General features: G+C 41.5%; 1 protein-coding gene across 2 annotated transcripts in view; it reads left to right on the top strand.

The window, feature by feature from the left end:
- The first annotated feature begins 648 nt into the window (after positions 1-648).
- The window catches only part of LOC123768994 (probable Na(+)/H(+) antiporter nhx-9), a 180,722-nt gene continuing 163,313 nt past the window's right edge, over positions 649-18,057 (top strand). The window contains exon 1 of one of the 2 annotated variants that reach the window (XM_045759925.2): positions 649-1,226. In XM_045759925.2, coding sequence (XP_045615881.1) covers positions 815-1,226 — 412 coding nt within the window. In that variant the 5' untranslated portion in view covers positions 649-814. Of the gene's footprint in view, positions 1,227-9,438; positions 10,170-18,057 lie in introns of those variants that run through there. The other variant, XM_045759926.2, reaches the window with a different exon arrangement.

The raw sequence follows: 18,057 nt of genomic DNA, 5'->3' as shown, positions 1-18,057 counted from the left end.
CGTAAGTGAACATTCAGAAAGGACACAGCGTGCTGAATGCATGTACCACCCGGATGGAATAACAACGACTCGATGTTAATTTGAACTCTTAGGTTGATGGTCTTGTTGAGGATCTCTCAAGAGATTTCTTTGTGTAAATAAATCGTGTTAGTAGTTTATCTGTAGCCTATCAAAATGTTTTTGTTATTCAGGTGTTGAAAACTAAACTAGGTATGTGTTTATAGTTTATTCAGGCATATGGGAAACTAAAATAATATTTAATCAGGATTTTTGTCCATTTCTTGATGGGCACTTGATCAAAGATGTGTAATTATTGACTGGAAAGGCAAACTTTACACAAGAACAATCGCTATGGTTACAATTGTCCATTAGTGATACAGTACTGCTGCCATTAGCATACCATTTTACTATGAGAAACATGTATGAGTGTTGCGAAAGCGCGGGAAAGAGGGGATGTGGTGCCAGCATAGAGCGCCAAGCACCCACCAGACCCGCAGTTAGTTCCCTGTTGGCAGCACCACGAAGTCCTCCTTCCTGGCCTCAACATACCCTGCTGGCCGCCTTCAACGACTACATGCGCTGCTTGCATGTTGTGGGGTTGTAGCTTAGTGGAAATGTTGAAAACTCACTGCCTTTTAACTTAGACTTTGAAACTTGTACATAACTGGGATATTCGTGGTGATAAAGAGGTGCGGACTGTTTGCCTTGCAGAAAAATCACAACATCCGGAACGCCGGAAAATTGTCGATTAGATCATTTCATATTTACCAATACAAGAAAAGTATTCACGGACGGCAAGAACATCGCCTTCAAGATGAAGATAATAAAGTGCATATTATTGTTGACCTGCGCAGTAGCGATTATATCTCCAGGATGCTGCGCACTGGCCAACACAACCACCCAGACCTCCATTACTATCGACAACAGATCTAATAACTCAAAAATAAGAGCAAACAACGAAAACAATAACCTCCAGGTCTCCAGCCCCATGCCTTTCGTCGACAGAACCTCTAATAAAAATGGCTTGCTTACCAATCCCATGAACATCAACGGGTTCGGTAACAACAGCTTGCTTGCCAATCACTCAAACATCGTAGCAGCCAATGAAACCCACGCCCATAAACCCAAACTGGAAAGGTATCCTGTGGCTGTCGTCAACTTTGCAAGGGTTGAGATGCCCTTCATCATCGGCCTGTGGATCTTGTACGCATGTATCGGCAAATTAGGTAAGTTATCCCTAATTTTATAAACAATCCACAATAATCGTAATGCTGGGAACTACAGTTAAATAAAACAATCCGCTGCTTTCCAGAACATTTCTGCGTGAATGTAATATTGTTTTGTTGGTTGATATATACGTGGAATGGGAATAACAAACACATTATATATTCTAGGGTTAACAAACACATTATATATTCTAGGATTAACAAACACATTATATATTCTAGGACTAACAAACACATTATATATTCGCGTATAAACATCACGTGATATATGTTAGTACTGATAAACATATTAACAGCTATGGTACAGGGAAACAATGTAATTTACCCTTGGGGAAACTAAAGTCAGTCACGGGGGAATCGTTAAGACGAAAATCTCTGCTCTGAATATCACAGAGAAACTTGCAATTACCATTAATTTTTAATGTACTTTGGTGACATCCTAATACATGCGAAGGAAGAAAATGTCACGGCTTCTTTTATTTCAACGTGGAGGAGCTAGCCACTGAAGTTAACTCACAGATGGATATAATATTATCGTTTGTCCGTCAGGAAAGCAAAAAAAAGTTCAGACCACGAGCTACAGACCAACACTTTGGTGTTGAGTCCATGGTGTTGGTCCTTGGGAATGAGAGGCTGTTTAAGGTCCCTTGAGAGGGTGTCGCTCCGTAAGGTCCCTTGGAAAGGAGAGGCTGTGTAAGGTCCCCTGGAAGAGAGATGATGTTTATAAGGTCCCCTGAGAGAGATAGCCACTGCGTAAGGTCTGCTAGGAGGGATCTGCTGCACAAGTCCCTCGAGAGGGCGTTACTGCATAAGGTCCCCCTGGGAGGGAGAAGCTGCTTAAGGTCCCTTGCGAGGGTCGCGACACAAGGGGCCTTTCCCCAGAGAGTGAGCTGTTGCAAGGATGGATGGAATGGAACTGCTGGGTCCTCTGTATGGGGCAGCTGGGTGCCCATTGATGGAGCAGCTGTATGGGTGATCTGGGAGGGAGCCGCTATGTTCTTATTGCCTCTACTCCCTCTACGCTTCATTTCTTCTTATATTAACACAGAGTCCTGGTTAGTTCTGTTAAACATTATATAGCCATTACTGGTTAAATGACATCTGTCCGTGCAGTAAGTCTTAACTCTCTAATCTATGACCGAAGATCTGACAGTGGGAATACGGCTTGGTATCCGAATCACAAATCTGATCAAACCTTCTATTCTAACCTAACCTAATCTGGTACAAACCCGAGGGTCTCCTTGGTTATTGACTGAAAGCCATTTGGTTACAGGAGCTTCGATCATTTATGAGTGCACACCCTCAGTATTATACATCAACAGATTTTGGGGCTAGCCCGGATCAAAATCACTCAAAACACACAGCTCATTCAACATTGATCTATATTCATTAGGACTCAAAATGTCTGCCAGTAATCCATCTCTCTGCGACAGTAGTATCTTCATAATTCCAAATATCCAGCTGGGGATCTCCCTGCTAATTGTTCTATCCTGTAGACCTGCTTCACCATTATATATATGACTCGTATGACTACACTGTGTTTCTTTTCGTACTGAGTCAATATTTTCACAGGGTGAAAAACAGTAGCTCAAGTTGTTATATATTATTTCCACGTTTTCAAGGGCCATTATATTGCAAACTGCAACGCTAAAAGTGAGGAGTGACAAGAGCGGATAAACTTTATGATAATTGCTGGTGTTATTTCTCCATATTATATAGAATGCCGGATATATTTAACAATTATTACGTGAATAATAAAGAAACATGTGAACAAATGTACAAGGCCGTGATGAAGGTTCGAACCTGGGATTCGTCTGGGATCATGGCGCGTCTGGGATCATCCCAGACGTAGGTTCGAACCCTCATCACGGCCCTTGTGGATTTGTTCATTTGATGTATCATGCTATTGTGATTTCTGTGTGTAAATATGTGAAATATGTACACACACACACACACACACACACACACACACACACACACACACACTAATGCCTACTATTCATGGCTCCCCAGGATGTTCTAATCCCCGACCGTCCAAGCGGTTGGGCACCATTCCTTACCCCCGTCCTATCCCAAATCTTTTATCCCGACCCATTCCCAGTCCTATATAGTCGTAATGGCTTGGCGCCTTCTCCTCATATGTTGTTGTTTTAAATTTATCTACTCAGCACGAAATGTCCATGTAGCAAGGGCTATGGCGAGCCCGTAGTTCTCCTCATACTTCCCTTCTAAAGCACACAAATACACACTACACCTACCAGGCCATGAGTCCACATACTATGCAATTGTTAGTCCTCCCACGGAGACAACACCGTTCCATCAGGCACTGCAATAACTGTCACGTGATCCACTATCACCAACAGCACAGTTACTACTGAATTAGCACACAGTGGAGGGGTGTTACCCTACATTGCTGGATGGAAAGGGATATGTATAGAGTTAGGTGTGTTGGGAGCACACAGTAGGAAAAAACGGCAGACCTTTTTGGTTATAACAAGGTGTTATTGGCAGACTAAAATAGGCATGACGGTATAGCTCTCAATTATACGTTGTTGTTGTTTTAGATTCAGCTACTCGGAATAAAAGCTCCAAGTAGCACGGGTTATGGTGAACCCGGGGATCGCATTATTCTTAACACGGAAATGACATTCTACTTTACTGAAGACGTTTTGATATTTATTTTTTACATACAGCAATTGGTTGTATGTAAATTATTTACATACAACCAACTTTTACCCTTTATGCTATTTCAAGCATTATTTAAGCATTTTTCAGTAAAAACGAGCATGTATTTTGATGATTTAGTATTGTCACCTCTTTGCTTTGCAATGCAAGACTGGAAATATTCAGATCCTTCATTCTAAACGAATTTCATATGCTGTACTCCTTAAATTGGGTAATAACCGAGTCGTAAAACAGCACTTTTTTTCAGTCACCCTCGTCAAATGGGGGTAACAATAACAGTAACAATAAGTATCTGCATTTACTTTTACGGAATAAGGTCCTCAACCGAACTGTACAAGATAAACAAGATCTCTAAAGATACTTGAACTTGAACTTGAAGATCTCTAAACCGACCTAGAAAGCTCCTCTTTTGTAGCTCTATATTCTTAGCGCGTTTAAAAAATGACAGGAATATTAGGCTACAGAGGGATAGTTTTCTGGACCGAATTCGTTTGCATTTCAGGGCATTTTTCAGTGGTAATTCAATTGCCGGAGAAAATGACAATGATTGCGAATGAGCAAAAACACAGCAGGATGTTCCTGGTGTTTTGCTATGCATGTTTAGTTCCTAGGTTACAGGATGACACACTTCCACAGTGGAATGGTCAGAAGGTAGAAGATATTCTATAAGATAGAATATCTATAATTGATTGTCCAAAGTTGGAGGCGAGATTCTTGGGGCTAGCTTCACCCAACTTTGCAGGGGGGATGGTCTGGGGTACGGGACGGATATAGGCTGGCCTTGGTAGATATAGGTTAAATGCTTTAAGAAATATTAACATTTATAAAGACCCCCTTTGCAATTTTCGTAGTCAAGTGTGAAATGTTTGGCGTGATTCCTTTAAAAATGTTAGAGATCGTAATAATGTATTTTCTAATAAATCTTTCTGTTGTTTCAGTGCTTTTTAATAAATTTTCTAAGACATTGTGGAGAGGGATCAAGTGGGCATGAGGAAGTCAAGGGGGAGACATGGTGAAGAGGGGGGTACAAAGGGTGAAAAGAGGGGGGACGAGAACTGGATGCAGCTGCGTACCCCTACTAGATATATAAATCAAAATGTCTGTTCTTGGTTGGAGGGGGAGGGTAGGTAGTGAGGGATGAGGGTAGGGAGTTTGGGGTGAGGGTAGGAGAGAGGGGGGGGGGGTGAAGGGAGTAAATAGAAGAGATGAGAGGAGATAGGGGAAGGAGAGGGAAGACGGGTATGTGGGAGAGGGGGGGGGTGAAGGGAGTAAATAGAAGAGATGAGAGGAGATAGGGGAAAGAGAGGGAAGACAGGGGTATGTGGGAGAGGGGAAAAGAAGAGAGGTGGGATGGAGGGCTGCAGGTGAGATAAACTATCCCGGGTACTGCCGGGTACATCTACTAGTATATTTATAAGAAAAAATATGACTTTTCAAAGTAGACGGCCAGACCTAACCTAACCTTATATTAGTACGACAGTATTCGTTTCATATTCCTCTGGGCACGTTCTAAGCCAGCTTTGATCACTTATGAGCCACTAAACAAAAGTTTTAATTCCGAAGAACTGTCGACAGTGACAAGGACAGACTTGGGGGATCATGCCACAGATTTAAGTTGCCTTGTGACCTTTTTACATATTGTATGTAGCGATTATAAATGCATAGACTCAAGACCTATGTAAGACGTGTGTGGGTGATGACATTTTGATGCAGTAATTTTGACCTTGGTCCCGAACTATTTATATCTGCTGTCAACTCTATGGCTATCAAATATATTATTTAAAGTCTGTTCCGTCATGAAGTTTTGTTCAATATTTCCAAAGAATTACTGTTTACTCAACATATGTGTTGAGTAATATCACGGCATATCATATCACGTCAGATTCAGTTTGAACCTTCCACATTCTCTCATCCACACGCACTAAATGCATCTTGCTGCACGAAACGCTGTGCGTGTTTGCGAGACTTTGCCAGAATGTATCACTGGGTTGTTGTTGTTGTTATAGAGTCAGCTACTCGGAACAAGCTCCAGGTAGCATGGGCTATGGTGAGCCCGTAACTTACCTGGCACAGGAGCGGGGCAAGTAGCACGGGCTATGGTGAGCCCGTAACTTACCTGGCACAGGAGCAAGGCAAGTAGAACGGGCTATGGTGAGCCCATAGTGGACTTACCTGGCACAGGAGCGGTGCGTGATGTGAATCACCGGGGGGGGGGTTAGAAATAGCCTAAGCTACTCTATCCCTTTGAGATGTATTTCTTTCTTGTCTCAATAAACATACTTGAACTAGAACTACAGGAGAAAGCGCCAAGTCATTACGATTATATGGCACTGGGAAGGGATCCGGATAAGGATTTGGAATGGGATGGGGGGGGGGGAAGAATGGTGTCCAACCACTTGTGCGATCGAAGATTGAACGCGGAACTGCATGAAGCAAGACCGTCGCTTTACCGTCCAGCCCACAATGAATTGCTATAAGCAGCTTGTTGTACATTGATGACTTTTGTGAGATATAATGTAAGCAAGAGGTCATGTCGTGTTGGCTTGGATCATAGTTGATACCGACATATACATTTATATTTATATAAAAAAAGGTACTTCAATGACTTCTGAAGCACGGGAGACATCTCCCGTCACGCAGGGTGCAGTGGCACCTCCACAGATCTCCAGTATCAGCTCTTGATACTGGTAATGGCTCAAAAGGGCCACCACTTACGGGCTATTCATGCCCGTGCTACCTTTTGAGTGGCTTAATCTTCATCAATTAATCAATCAACTTCTGAAGCATTAGCTCGGTACGGCTAATGTGACATCATGTACTGAAGTACATGTATATATGTACTGTGTATATGGATATGTACACTAAGAGGTATACCTCACCTCTAGGTGTATATACAGTAACGTGTGCCCCGTTTTCCGGGGTTATGTTGACCGAGTTTACTTCGGGGTCTAAACTGTGTTAGAACTAAGGTAAACTTTCAGATTGGTCAGTAAGCAATTGCGGTGGCCTTAATAACCATCTATAGGTTGACGGACGTTAAACCCAACACCGAACTATCCTTGCTCTAAAAGATTATACACACACACAGAGGTGTACCTGCTGTCTGGTGTATATACACTTAAGAATTAACATTAGTACTGGACTATGTTTAGGACTACAATATACATCCTGATTGGTAAGTTAGTGGTCTTGATGACCCTCAGGTTGACAGGCCTTGAGGTCAACACCTACCTTATACAACTTTTTTTGAATAGTGGAATTCAAGGAAATATATATTATAGTATAATGTTATGAGCAGAGCAGATTACAGATCACGTAATATGTAATTACAGGTTACAGGTCGGTGAGTTGTATGTATAATATATAAGATTAGTTAGAGGTAGGGCAGGTTACAGGAAGCGTGACTTACAGTTCAAGGGTTATAAACAGTAGAAGGTAACGAATAAAGTTACAGGTAAAATATTTCACCCACAACCAGAAGGGGGCCTGATAGCTGAGTGGACAGCACTCGGGATTCGTAGTTCTAAGGCTCCGGGTTCGATCCTCAGTGGAGGTGAAAACAAATATGCAGAGTTTCTTTCACGCTGATGCCCCCTGTTCACCTAGCAGTAAATAGGTACTTGGGAGTTAGACAGCTGCTACGGGCTGCTTCCCGGGGGTGTGTAACAAAAAGGACGCCTGGTCGAGGACCGGGCCGCGGGGACTCTAAGCCCCGAAATCATCTCGAGAAACGTTGTAGGTCAACCAAGATACAGGTTAATTACAAGACACTTTAGTTACTATTAAAGTGAGCCTTATTTACAGGGTAAATAGGGAGTTTACCACAGTCTGAATGTTACATAATGAGTAATTTACGTATCCTGAAAAATAAGGGATTTCTTGATTTTACACATTCGTGGTTAGTTATCGAAGGAGCTCTGTGTAACCTTGAAATAATTAAAATTTTAATTTATCATGCCCACACCTACATAATATCACGAGCACTTTGCGGTGCATAATGGAAACTGACGAAAACCTTTGCATTAGATAAATTAATTAAAACAATTTAGTTGTACCAAGAAGAAAAACAAATTTAAACTTGAATGTAACTCACTGTAATTTTTTTTTTAGTCACTTTTCCACAAATTACAAATGAATAGAATATAATTTCTAAACCATAGGTTGCAAAATCTGTAGGATTACAGTGCTCTGCCAAACTGGGTCACATAGGGAGTTTTGCAAAGGAATGACATTGAACTGTAGGAGTTCAAAATGATTTGTATTTTTCTATCAGCTTGACAAAATTAAATTTAAAATTTCATTAAAATATAAACTAACAAAATTTTAAAATTTATGAAATAATTTGGCATTTTTGCGTTGCAAAATAGTGATAGCTCCAGATCGATTTTTGTAATTATATTTATTAAACTCCTGCGTTATTCAGTTATTATAAACAATGAACGTAATGACGGCAAGTGCCATAAATTAAGCTGAGAACTGATGGGTTAAATATTCCATCACTCTACTCGGAATACATCAAAGGTTGCAAAACGAAAACATTCATATGCAATTTGCAAACGTAAGGATTTTGTTGTGAATTATGCTCACACACAGCTACGCGACCCAGTTTTGTCCGGTTGGTGTATACTTATGCAGGATTTAAGGTTTATTCTCCTGGATATTGCAATATTAATTGTTTTGTTCAATGTTAGTAAATCTTGGTTAGTGGGCGTTTCGTAAAGCTGCTTCATATTTATTATTGCCTTAAGTAAATATGGTGATGGGATTAAGAACGACTTAAATTTTTGGCTAATGAATTATTGCTCGTCTGTCACCCATAAAGAGGCTTTCATTTTATATGTGATATAATGAACACAAATCGTATAAGAATTATACATTATTTATTCATAACATGGTAATTGCAATCCATTCCACTGTTAAGAGAGAAGAGTTGAGTATATGCATAAAATATGTACAGATTCAGATTCAGATTCAGATGTTTATTCAGGTAAGGTATATACATACAAGTGATGTTACATTAATGGATTGATATATAGATAGAGCTAGTACATACAATGCCTAAAGCCACTATTACGCAATGCGTTTCGGGCAAGTACTTGATGTACTTTTGTACATCAAATAGTCCACATTTTTGTTATATTTTCAAAATGTCTAATATTCGGATCCCGAAAAATGGGTCATTTACAAAAATGAAGGTAATATCTTCGGCTGGATCTAATTTAAACTAAGTGACATAATGTCACCTATATGTGTAAGTGCGTGCGGGCAGGGATGGGGACGGTGTGCGCACATATACATAGAGGGAAAATTACCGAATGGGTGAAGGGAAAAGTGGGGGAGAAAAGAAGAATAGGTTGAGAAGAAGAGTTGATTTTAGTGGGAGAAACTTCGTGTGGGCAGGGAAACAAGGAGATTTCGTGCGCGCGCGCGCGAGGTGCGGGAGGGAGGAGGGAGGGTGAAGGAGGAAAGAGTGTGCACGCGTGTGTGTATGTGTGTGTGTGCGTGTGTGTTGTTGAGAGCGGCAGCATGGAGCCAGACCCACCAGCAGTCAGTCAGCTGTTGGCCGCGCGGCAGGTAGCAGCAGCACCATGAAGCTGTCTCTCACCTGAACCCTTCACTACTCTCCTTCACTCTACCACCTTCTGCGCCTCCCACGTGTCGTGACTAGACCTGCAACTTATGGAAATACTAAAAACTGCTTTCCCCTCCACACAACAGCCTTCTAGGCCCGTTGATAACCGCGGCATATTTGCGGTGAAAAGAGCTGCACAATTCTTTACAGTCAATCCCGGTGTTATAGAGAGAGATCACGATATCTGGAACGGCCGTGAGTGCTCTCGACTACCTATTTAATTTTTTTTTCAAGAACATAGAGTGAAACGATGACAATGAAGTGTATTTTATTGTATGTGTGTGTAGTGGTGTGTCCAGGGTGCGTTGTTCTGGCCAATACACCCACCGAGGCCCACCATGTGGACGTCACTTACAACAGCTCTTCTGGTCACAATGTCATCAGTGACCACTCCGGAGTAGTGGCCAAGACTGATCTCCATGGCCTCGCCTCGGAGGACCCCCATGGGTTCTCTGAGGCGGGCCATGGGGCTGAGGCTGGCCATGGGGGTGGCCATGGGGGTGGCCATGGGGGTGGCCATGGGAGTGGGAATGAAAGATACCCTGTGGCTGTTCAAGACTTCGCCAGGGTACAGACGCCCTTCATCATCAGTCTGTGGATCTTCTGCGCTTGTCTCGGCAAAATAGGTAAGGTTAAATTACGCCTGTCACTCAGGGCTGGCTGTCTTAACGTGTGGATTATAGCGAGGTTGTATTAGATAGGGTCATTCAGGGCTGTCTTAACGAGTGGATGATGCTAACGAGGTTTATTAGACAAGGTCACTGAGGGCTGTCTTAACGAATGGCTGAAGATAGCGAGGTTATATTAGGGTCATTCAGGGCTGTCTTAACGAGTGGATGATGCTAACGAGGTTTATTAGACAAGGTCACTGAGGGCTGTCTAAACGAGTGGATGATGCTAACGAGGTTATATTAGGATCACCTCTAACTGTTCATCGGAGGCTATTAGCGATGTTAAATTATGCAAGGCCCATCAAAGCTAACAAATTGATGTTATTAGTGAGGTTATATTTGGCAGGGTCATCCAAAACTATTATATTTCGTTAAAACACAGTGGTCAATTGTGTCTTGTCTTTATTAATATATTTAATATGTGCATGTTATTATTAGTCTGAATCTGTAGAATGAAACCAATAATTTAACTAAAAAGGATTTTTCTAAATTGTAAAGTTAAATTATCAACCGATTATTATAAAAAATAGGATGATTATTTGACTTATTCCGAGTTAATCTCGGTAATTTTTAGGCCATTACAAATTTTCTTACCTAAGGAAGTTTAATAATAATGTACCAGCTAAGCCGGAGTACGAAGTGAACACTACAGTCCGTCAGTCCACTTACACTGACATACGGTCATACAGACAGATGTTTAACCAATAAGAAAAGTTATTTCAAGTCATTTAGCATGAAAGTCTATGCAAATCATTTAGAAAATTTCATTAACGAGCAGATTTCCATGTTTAGATTAGGCAATTTGTTGATAAAGGTAGTCAAACATTAAGACGATTAGATACGTGTCTTAATGACAAATGTTGTACACGTACAAACACGGAAGAACTAAAGCTACTTAATAATGTAGTAGGGTAGGGGACGTCTTGTCAGGGTGCCAAATCATATATCATGAGAGGTGTGTCAGGGGAGGGGGGACTAGCCAGGGCGCCATGCAAAGTGCCTTTTCTGTAATGCCAGGATGTTTACAAAGGCCCCAAGATCAATGTTAATCTTGTATATAATAAATGAGAAATATCTTTGGTGATATTGGCTAGGTCGCTAGTGCTCGGGGGATTACTAGTCTCGGTGAAAACAATAATACAAACGGATGAGAGATGTACATCATAGCTTATTATTACGGTCTAAATTACGACTGAAACTAGTTCAAATTCCAGCCGGAATAACTGAGTCGAACTTATTAGAATTATTCGCTTTTTATTATTGCAAAGTATGAAATTCAAACAGGACTAGGAAAACTGTCTATGTCAAAAGTGATGTAATGGAGAGTGGATAAATATCACAAGACTTAATATTGCATTTAATATGTGCATTTAACAAAACATTATATGTAAAAATAATGAAAAGTAACACCTTTTTTTTTTACATATACTAATCGCCAGGTCTCTGATTCGTATTTCCTACACACATTGAAAGCCAAAGCTCTGCTTCACACACTCATGATGCGTCCAATGGAGCCTACGACAACCCTGGTTGGGGTCAAGCGGGCAGGAATATATTATGACGCCATCAGCATGTTTAGAAACACGAAGAACTCTTCCTAGAGCTCAAAATAATAATAATAATAATAATTTAGCAATATTATTTTTATATTCCACCAGCATTCATGGGACGGGTAGGGTGAGAAGGGGAAATAATAAATAAATGAATGAATGAATGAATGAAGGGGAAGTTAGGTTATGCTCTACTTTTATGTGGCGCTGTTGAAAGTTTCCCATTTGGCCAAATTCAGTATTACAAAATGTCAACTTTTTTTGGTGGTCCATCACTACATATTAGTGCTTTCGACGAAATGGTTACTATAAGTACTATAATTTTAGGAAGATGGGCTGACTACTAAGCTTGGTATAGCATATATGTATATATAATATATATATATAATCTCTCTATCTATAAGAATGTTTATCTATCCAAGCTGGAGACCAGACGTTTGGGGCTTTACCCAAATTTCATTCATGAAGCATGAGGGGTAGGGAAGTGTCATAGGCCAGTCAAGGTCAGCTCCAGTGCCGCACTTTAAGAAATATTGCCATATAAACCTACGACCCCCACCATTTACAATTTTCATAGGTAAAATTTAAATATTGGTTGTGTAACCCCTAGACTTATTCACCAGTTTCATAAATGTTTTGAAAGAGAGCAGGAAATCTGTGAGCAGAACTCACAGAACTCTGTGAGCAGGAACTACGGCACGATCTCCCGCACTACATCACCGAATGCCCAGTTATTAGACCTTTCAGACCAGTTGGCATGAGGTACCTGGAGCTTTGCAATTACTTTATTCATTCTCGTATTCTTGAAGATATCCTCACAGTGTACCCAAAATTTGCCAGTGCAGGCTACTAAACATATGGCCCTGTATGACTAACCATCCTGTGGGATGGAGACTTTTATTACCACTGTTACCTTATTCAATCTTGTGTTGATGATATCCTCAAAATGCATCCGGAGTCTGCCAGTGCAGACTGCTTATCACATGCCTCTGTATGACTAACCATCCTGTGTGATGGGGATTTTTTTTAGCATCACCTAGTTAGCTTTTTTGACACACTGTACTCCACTTCATATAGTCTAGGGTAGCTGCACTAATGCAGATGTACCTCATTTATTAATAATAAAAAAAAGTTTTGAAAGAGAGCGCGGGTGAGTTGGAGAGAAGGAAGAAGTAGGGGGATGACTGAAGAGGGAGGCAGGAGAGAAGGGAAGATTGAGAGGTGAGATAGGGAAGAGTTGTAAGAGGGGGAAGTAAGAGTTGTTGGGGAAGAAAGGTGAAGAGTGGAAGCAGGGGGAGATTGGGTTAGAGGGGTGGAGAAGGAAGGAGTAGGGGAAAACGTGGGAAAGGGGAAAGATTAGAAGAGAGGGGAAGAAGGCAAAGAGACCCTGGCGCAGCCGATACCACTGTCAAAATGTTAAACAATAACCTCTTTTTTTTTTTTACATCACATAGACTAATATTAAATATGTCATTTTATACTTTGCTGTATCATATTGTAACCTGCTCTCGCACAAGACAGCACATATATGACATTGCTCATAGTCACTATTTCGCTTATAAATAAGAATATATATGACATATTCCAAGACATTTTTTTCAAGGCACTAACTTTTTCTCTCAGTTTTATTAAACAATAGAGATTTTATACAAAATTTGACAATATCCTGAGTTACTTTACAATTTATTTCAATATTTTAGTTTTGTTTTATTATTTTTATAAAACTGTAATATCAATATAGGTATAGGTTCAATACTAATTGTAATATCTTAACATACTAAGAAGGTTAGGTTAGGTTGTGGTTTTCTATTCAGCTTTTGAAGGTAAACTCAAATATTAACAATAAATTAGTATGTCACATATGCACTTATTCATAAGCAAGATATTGACTATAGGCAAGTGCGAGAACGGGTTGCATATTTGGAACTTCAGCCATTCTTAAAAGGTTGAGACACGCGGTTATGCCAACAATCGATGCCATTCCTGACATATCCTAGCAATACAATAAACTTAATTTTAAATACACGGATTCATACAATGCCTGAGGTTCAGAAATGCTGATATTTTGTATGCAAATTTTAAAGTTCCTGTTACAGAATAATGCAATAATAAAGGCATCTGCAGACGTTCTAGTTGTCTATGCGTGGTTGGGAGTTGTGTAAAATTTGGAGTTAACGCTTCCTGTTCACGTAGGTCAATTAGAGAATTTGATGGAATATTGCGACGAAGCAAACTTAGGCATGTAGCAGTCGAATGGGGAAGGGCGATGATCCAGATTAGTTAGGGAGGGGTGATGATCCGGATGAGTGGGGTAAGGGGTGTTGATCCGGATGAGTGGGGGAGGAGGTGATGATCCGGATGAGGGATTGATGTCACAACGTGTTGATCATTGGTGCTATGATGCAACAGTCACCGCGCTTACACACACGCACCTAGTTGCTCTAATCTGAAACATTAGGTTGGAAATAGCCCCAAGATAAATAAAACACACATGCACCCTCAACAAATGATAGAACTTGTATCAACTATTTGTGCCACGTATAAAAATCGGCTGAATACTCAGATGGAATGCCAGAATATGAAACAGTAACTATAAAGCTAACCTAACGTGTTCAAGGCCTAAATAGGCAAATCTAGGCCTAGGAAACTTTAGGTTTGGTTGTTGCCTTCTTTTCCTGCCCTCCTACACAATTCATAAAACAAATTGTGATTTCTTTACGTACAACAGTCCAAATTTTGTACGTAATCCTTAATATTATTACAAGTACAGTAATTTTTGGATAGCAGACTGATCAATTCTTTGGGCCAGCCAGAGGCTTAGGGCCCGCGCAGGAATTTCCCTGCAAAACAACAACAAAATTTTTTTTTTATTATGCACCCCATACCTATGCCGTGGGCGGTGGTGTCGGTATTATTCACTGATTGATGAATGATAATGTGAGACTCTTAGAGGAATGAAGATGTGAGAGAGGACCACAAGTGGGAAACTCCAGAACTAGTGTTACATCCTGAGCCGACGCTGAGGTCTGAGTGGATCCAAAGCTGTTAAACCAGATAAGCTGTATGGCGGGTTGGCAGGCACCACCATCGTTTCAAATAGATTCCCATTGTCAGGGGGTTGGAAGCTTGTATCATCTTGAGATGATTTCGGGGCTTTTTAGTGTCCCCGCGGCCCGGTCCTCGACCAGGCCTCCACTCCCAGGAAGCAGCCCGTGACAGCTGACTAACACCCAGGTACCTATTTTACTGCTAGGTAACAGGGGCATAGGGTGAAAGAAACTCTGCCCATTGTTTCTCGCCGGCGCCTGGGATTGAACCCAGGACCACAGGATCACAAGTACAGCGTGCTGTCCGCTCGGCCGACCGGCTCCCTTAAAGTTTATTAAAGTCCCCCTCCCTCCGTCTCCCTAGCCAACGAAGAACTTGCTTCGGGATGCAACCCCCACAACAGTTTAACTAGCCTGCACCTATTTACTGCTAGGTGAACAACATGCAGCCCAAGACCAATTGGTTTTGAGCAGACAGCGCTAACCACTTGGTATCACTCAATGTTGTGATACACCTTAGGAAGAGACAATGGCATTTTACATCACTGTAAGAACGTCAGTGAAGGTGAGTGGATAATGCTGAGCCGCCTCCCACGCTAATGGTTGCTTACTTTGCTAATCCGTAGTTTATTGTGGTAAAACATTTGTAGAGGAGAGGAACGCTGACTCCGATTTGTGCAGGAGTTACAACCGTGCGACAGACAAGTTGTTAATTATTGTACTGTTATTCTGAAGGTACACGGAGCTTTTTTTATGTTGTTATGCCATGTTTCATTCATTACAAACCAAATGGCGAGCATAATGTTGCATCTTTTCACCTCTCTCGTTTGTTTTCTTCCATCCTCTCCAGTTTCTTTGTCTTTGTATTCTTACTCTTTCTCCTTCCGTTTCTTTACCTCGCATTGTTCATGTATTTCACTATCATTACCTCCTTCAACACTGTCACCTTCTCCCTCATTCTCCATGTGTTTCTTTCCTTCTAGGTCTCTCTCTACTTCACCCGCTTCTTCCACACCCTCTCACTCTCCCTTCATTCCCTCTTCCCTTCGTTCCCATCTCATCCCTTCTCAGTAATTGATGTGAGGAGAAGAGGGGGGGCACAAAGGTCAGGTTATATATGCAAATTTTGTTATTATTCTCTGGAACACTGCAGTCATCACATTACGTAGAAGTCACTTACTGTCTCACGTTCATGTTGGCACCTTCGAAAATGTTTTGTTCTGACGTTAAGCTATAAGATAACAGTTGCAGCAGAATCTGGTTTGCAGTTTATGGTCAAGATTTGTGTGGATGTTTTTTTGTTAAGAGCGAGCAAGAGTCGTTGTCTTACAAGAGTACATGTCTGTCAAGTTCTTTCTTGCCCTTCAAATCAACTTTTTTTTTATTCCATTATATAATTCCACCGCCGTTCTTAACCAAATCTCTGATATTCCACATTGTAGTCCTCCCCATGCTCTTCTTTCTTCTTCTAGTGCCGTTCATGCCCTCTTGCGTTGTCTCCACTATCCCTGTACATTTCTACCAATACATATCACATGTTCACGTACACTCCAAGGGTAGAGGGTAGCCTAGATGGGTCCCCAAGAGTGGAGGGTAGCCTAACTGGGTCCCCAAGAGTGGAGGGTAGCCTAACTGGGTCCCCAAGAGTGGAGAGTAGCCTAACTGGGTCCCCAAGAGTGGAGGGTAGCCTAGCAGAGTCCCCAAGGGTGGAGGGTAGCCTAACTGGGTCCCCAAGAGTGGAGGGTAGCCTAGTCGAGCCCCCAAGGGTGGAGAGTAGCCTAGCAGAGTCCCCAAGGGTGGAGGGTAGCCTAGCTGGGTCCCCAAGAGTGGAGGGTAGCCTAGCTGGGTCCCCAAAGGGTGGAGGGTAGCCTAGCCGAGCCAGGTTGGACCCCTTACACACCTCCCCGGACTCTCATTGTGGGCCAAGGTCACCTGGGACGCACTTCGCTTTTTCGCCATATTTGCTCCTGGAATTTATTTAATGGTGTGTCCTTTACAAATACGTTTGATCATATCGGGCTACAATGTACATTTTTGTAGGGGTTCTAAAGCAGTCTGTTTTTTTTTTACATTTGTATGACGAGTATGTTATTAAAACTTTAGGATAAAAATATTTATTAAGGCTTATTAACGTCGGTATTAGTGGGAGACGATGTGAATTATTACGTTATACGGCAATAACGTAATGTTATTAAGGCTTTTACTAGCACAAGTTTCCCCTACGGTTGTAATTGTTCTTCATTCTTTTGTCTTTCTCTGTTTATCTTTACTTTCTTTTTTCTCGTGTCTTTTTCTCTGTGATATTTCATTTTATCTTTCGTTTTCTCTTGCCTTTTTTTGTTATCTTTCTTTCATTTTCTCTTCTTTCTTTCATTTTCTCTTCTTTCTTCTCTTCTCTTCTATCTTCGTTTCTTTTCTACTCAAAAGCTTCATGCTGTGAACTTTTATATCATATATCACCATACAAAACACACTAACCAGCCAACTATCACCAATGTCACCCTCTGGTGAGAGTCCTGATCCGTGTTTCGACCCTTAGGTGTCCTAATGACAGCCCCGATCCGTGTTTCGACCCTTGGGTGTCCTAATGACAGCCCCGATCCGTGTTTCGACCCTTGGGGTGTCAGTTTGGGGTGGCACAAGACTGGGTGAGTTTGGGAGTAATGTGATTATTGTGTGGCGGTTGTCTCTTCTCGGTTCGATAGACATCAACCTTTTGGTGGTTTGTGTTTTTTGGTTTATAGCCCCTGACTTATTTCCCAAAACCAGAGACTTCTTTGTCCTACATGTGAATGATGACGCTGTTGCTTGTGTTGTGATACTCTGGCGTCTCTGTTGTTGTAATTGTGTGCGCCTAGTTGAACTGTGCTGCATTCATCGAACTGCATTTGACTGAACAATAATGCATATGATTGAACGGCTATGTATTTAAACGGTAATGCATTTGACTGAGCCGAAAATGTATTTAGCTGAACGGTGATGCATTTAACGGAACTGTAATGCAGTTCCTTTGCCTTTCCATTGGAGACTTTCGACGCGGTGGAGAGAGGGGGACCTGCTGCATGGGTAACAGCTTCTCAACAACCTTCCCTGGCTTTGCGCCCTGGAGAGGCCACTCCAAACCGACAACCAGAACGCAACTCTATAGTCTCTTGAGACTGATGGATGCTTACTACTACTATTAATGCATGCAACTGAATATCAATTTATTTAACTGAACGGCTTGCATTCAACTAAACGGCAATT

This window comes from Procambarus clarkii, chromosome 64, assembly GCF_040958095.1.
Source record: "Procambarus clarkii isolate CNS0578487 chromosome 64, FALCON_Pclarkii_2.0, whole genome shotgun sequence".
Lineage (NCBI taxonomy): Eukaryota > Metazoa > Arthropoda > Malacostraca > Decapoda > Cambaridae > Procambarus > Procambarus clarkii.
Note: the sequence above shows the minus strand (reverse complement) of the source record. Positions and strands in the feature narration are given on the sequence as shown.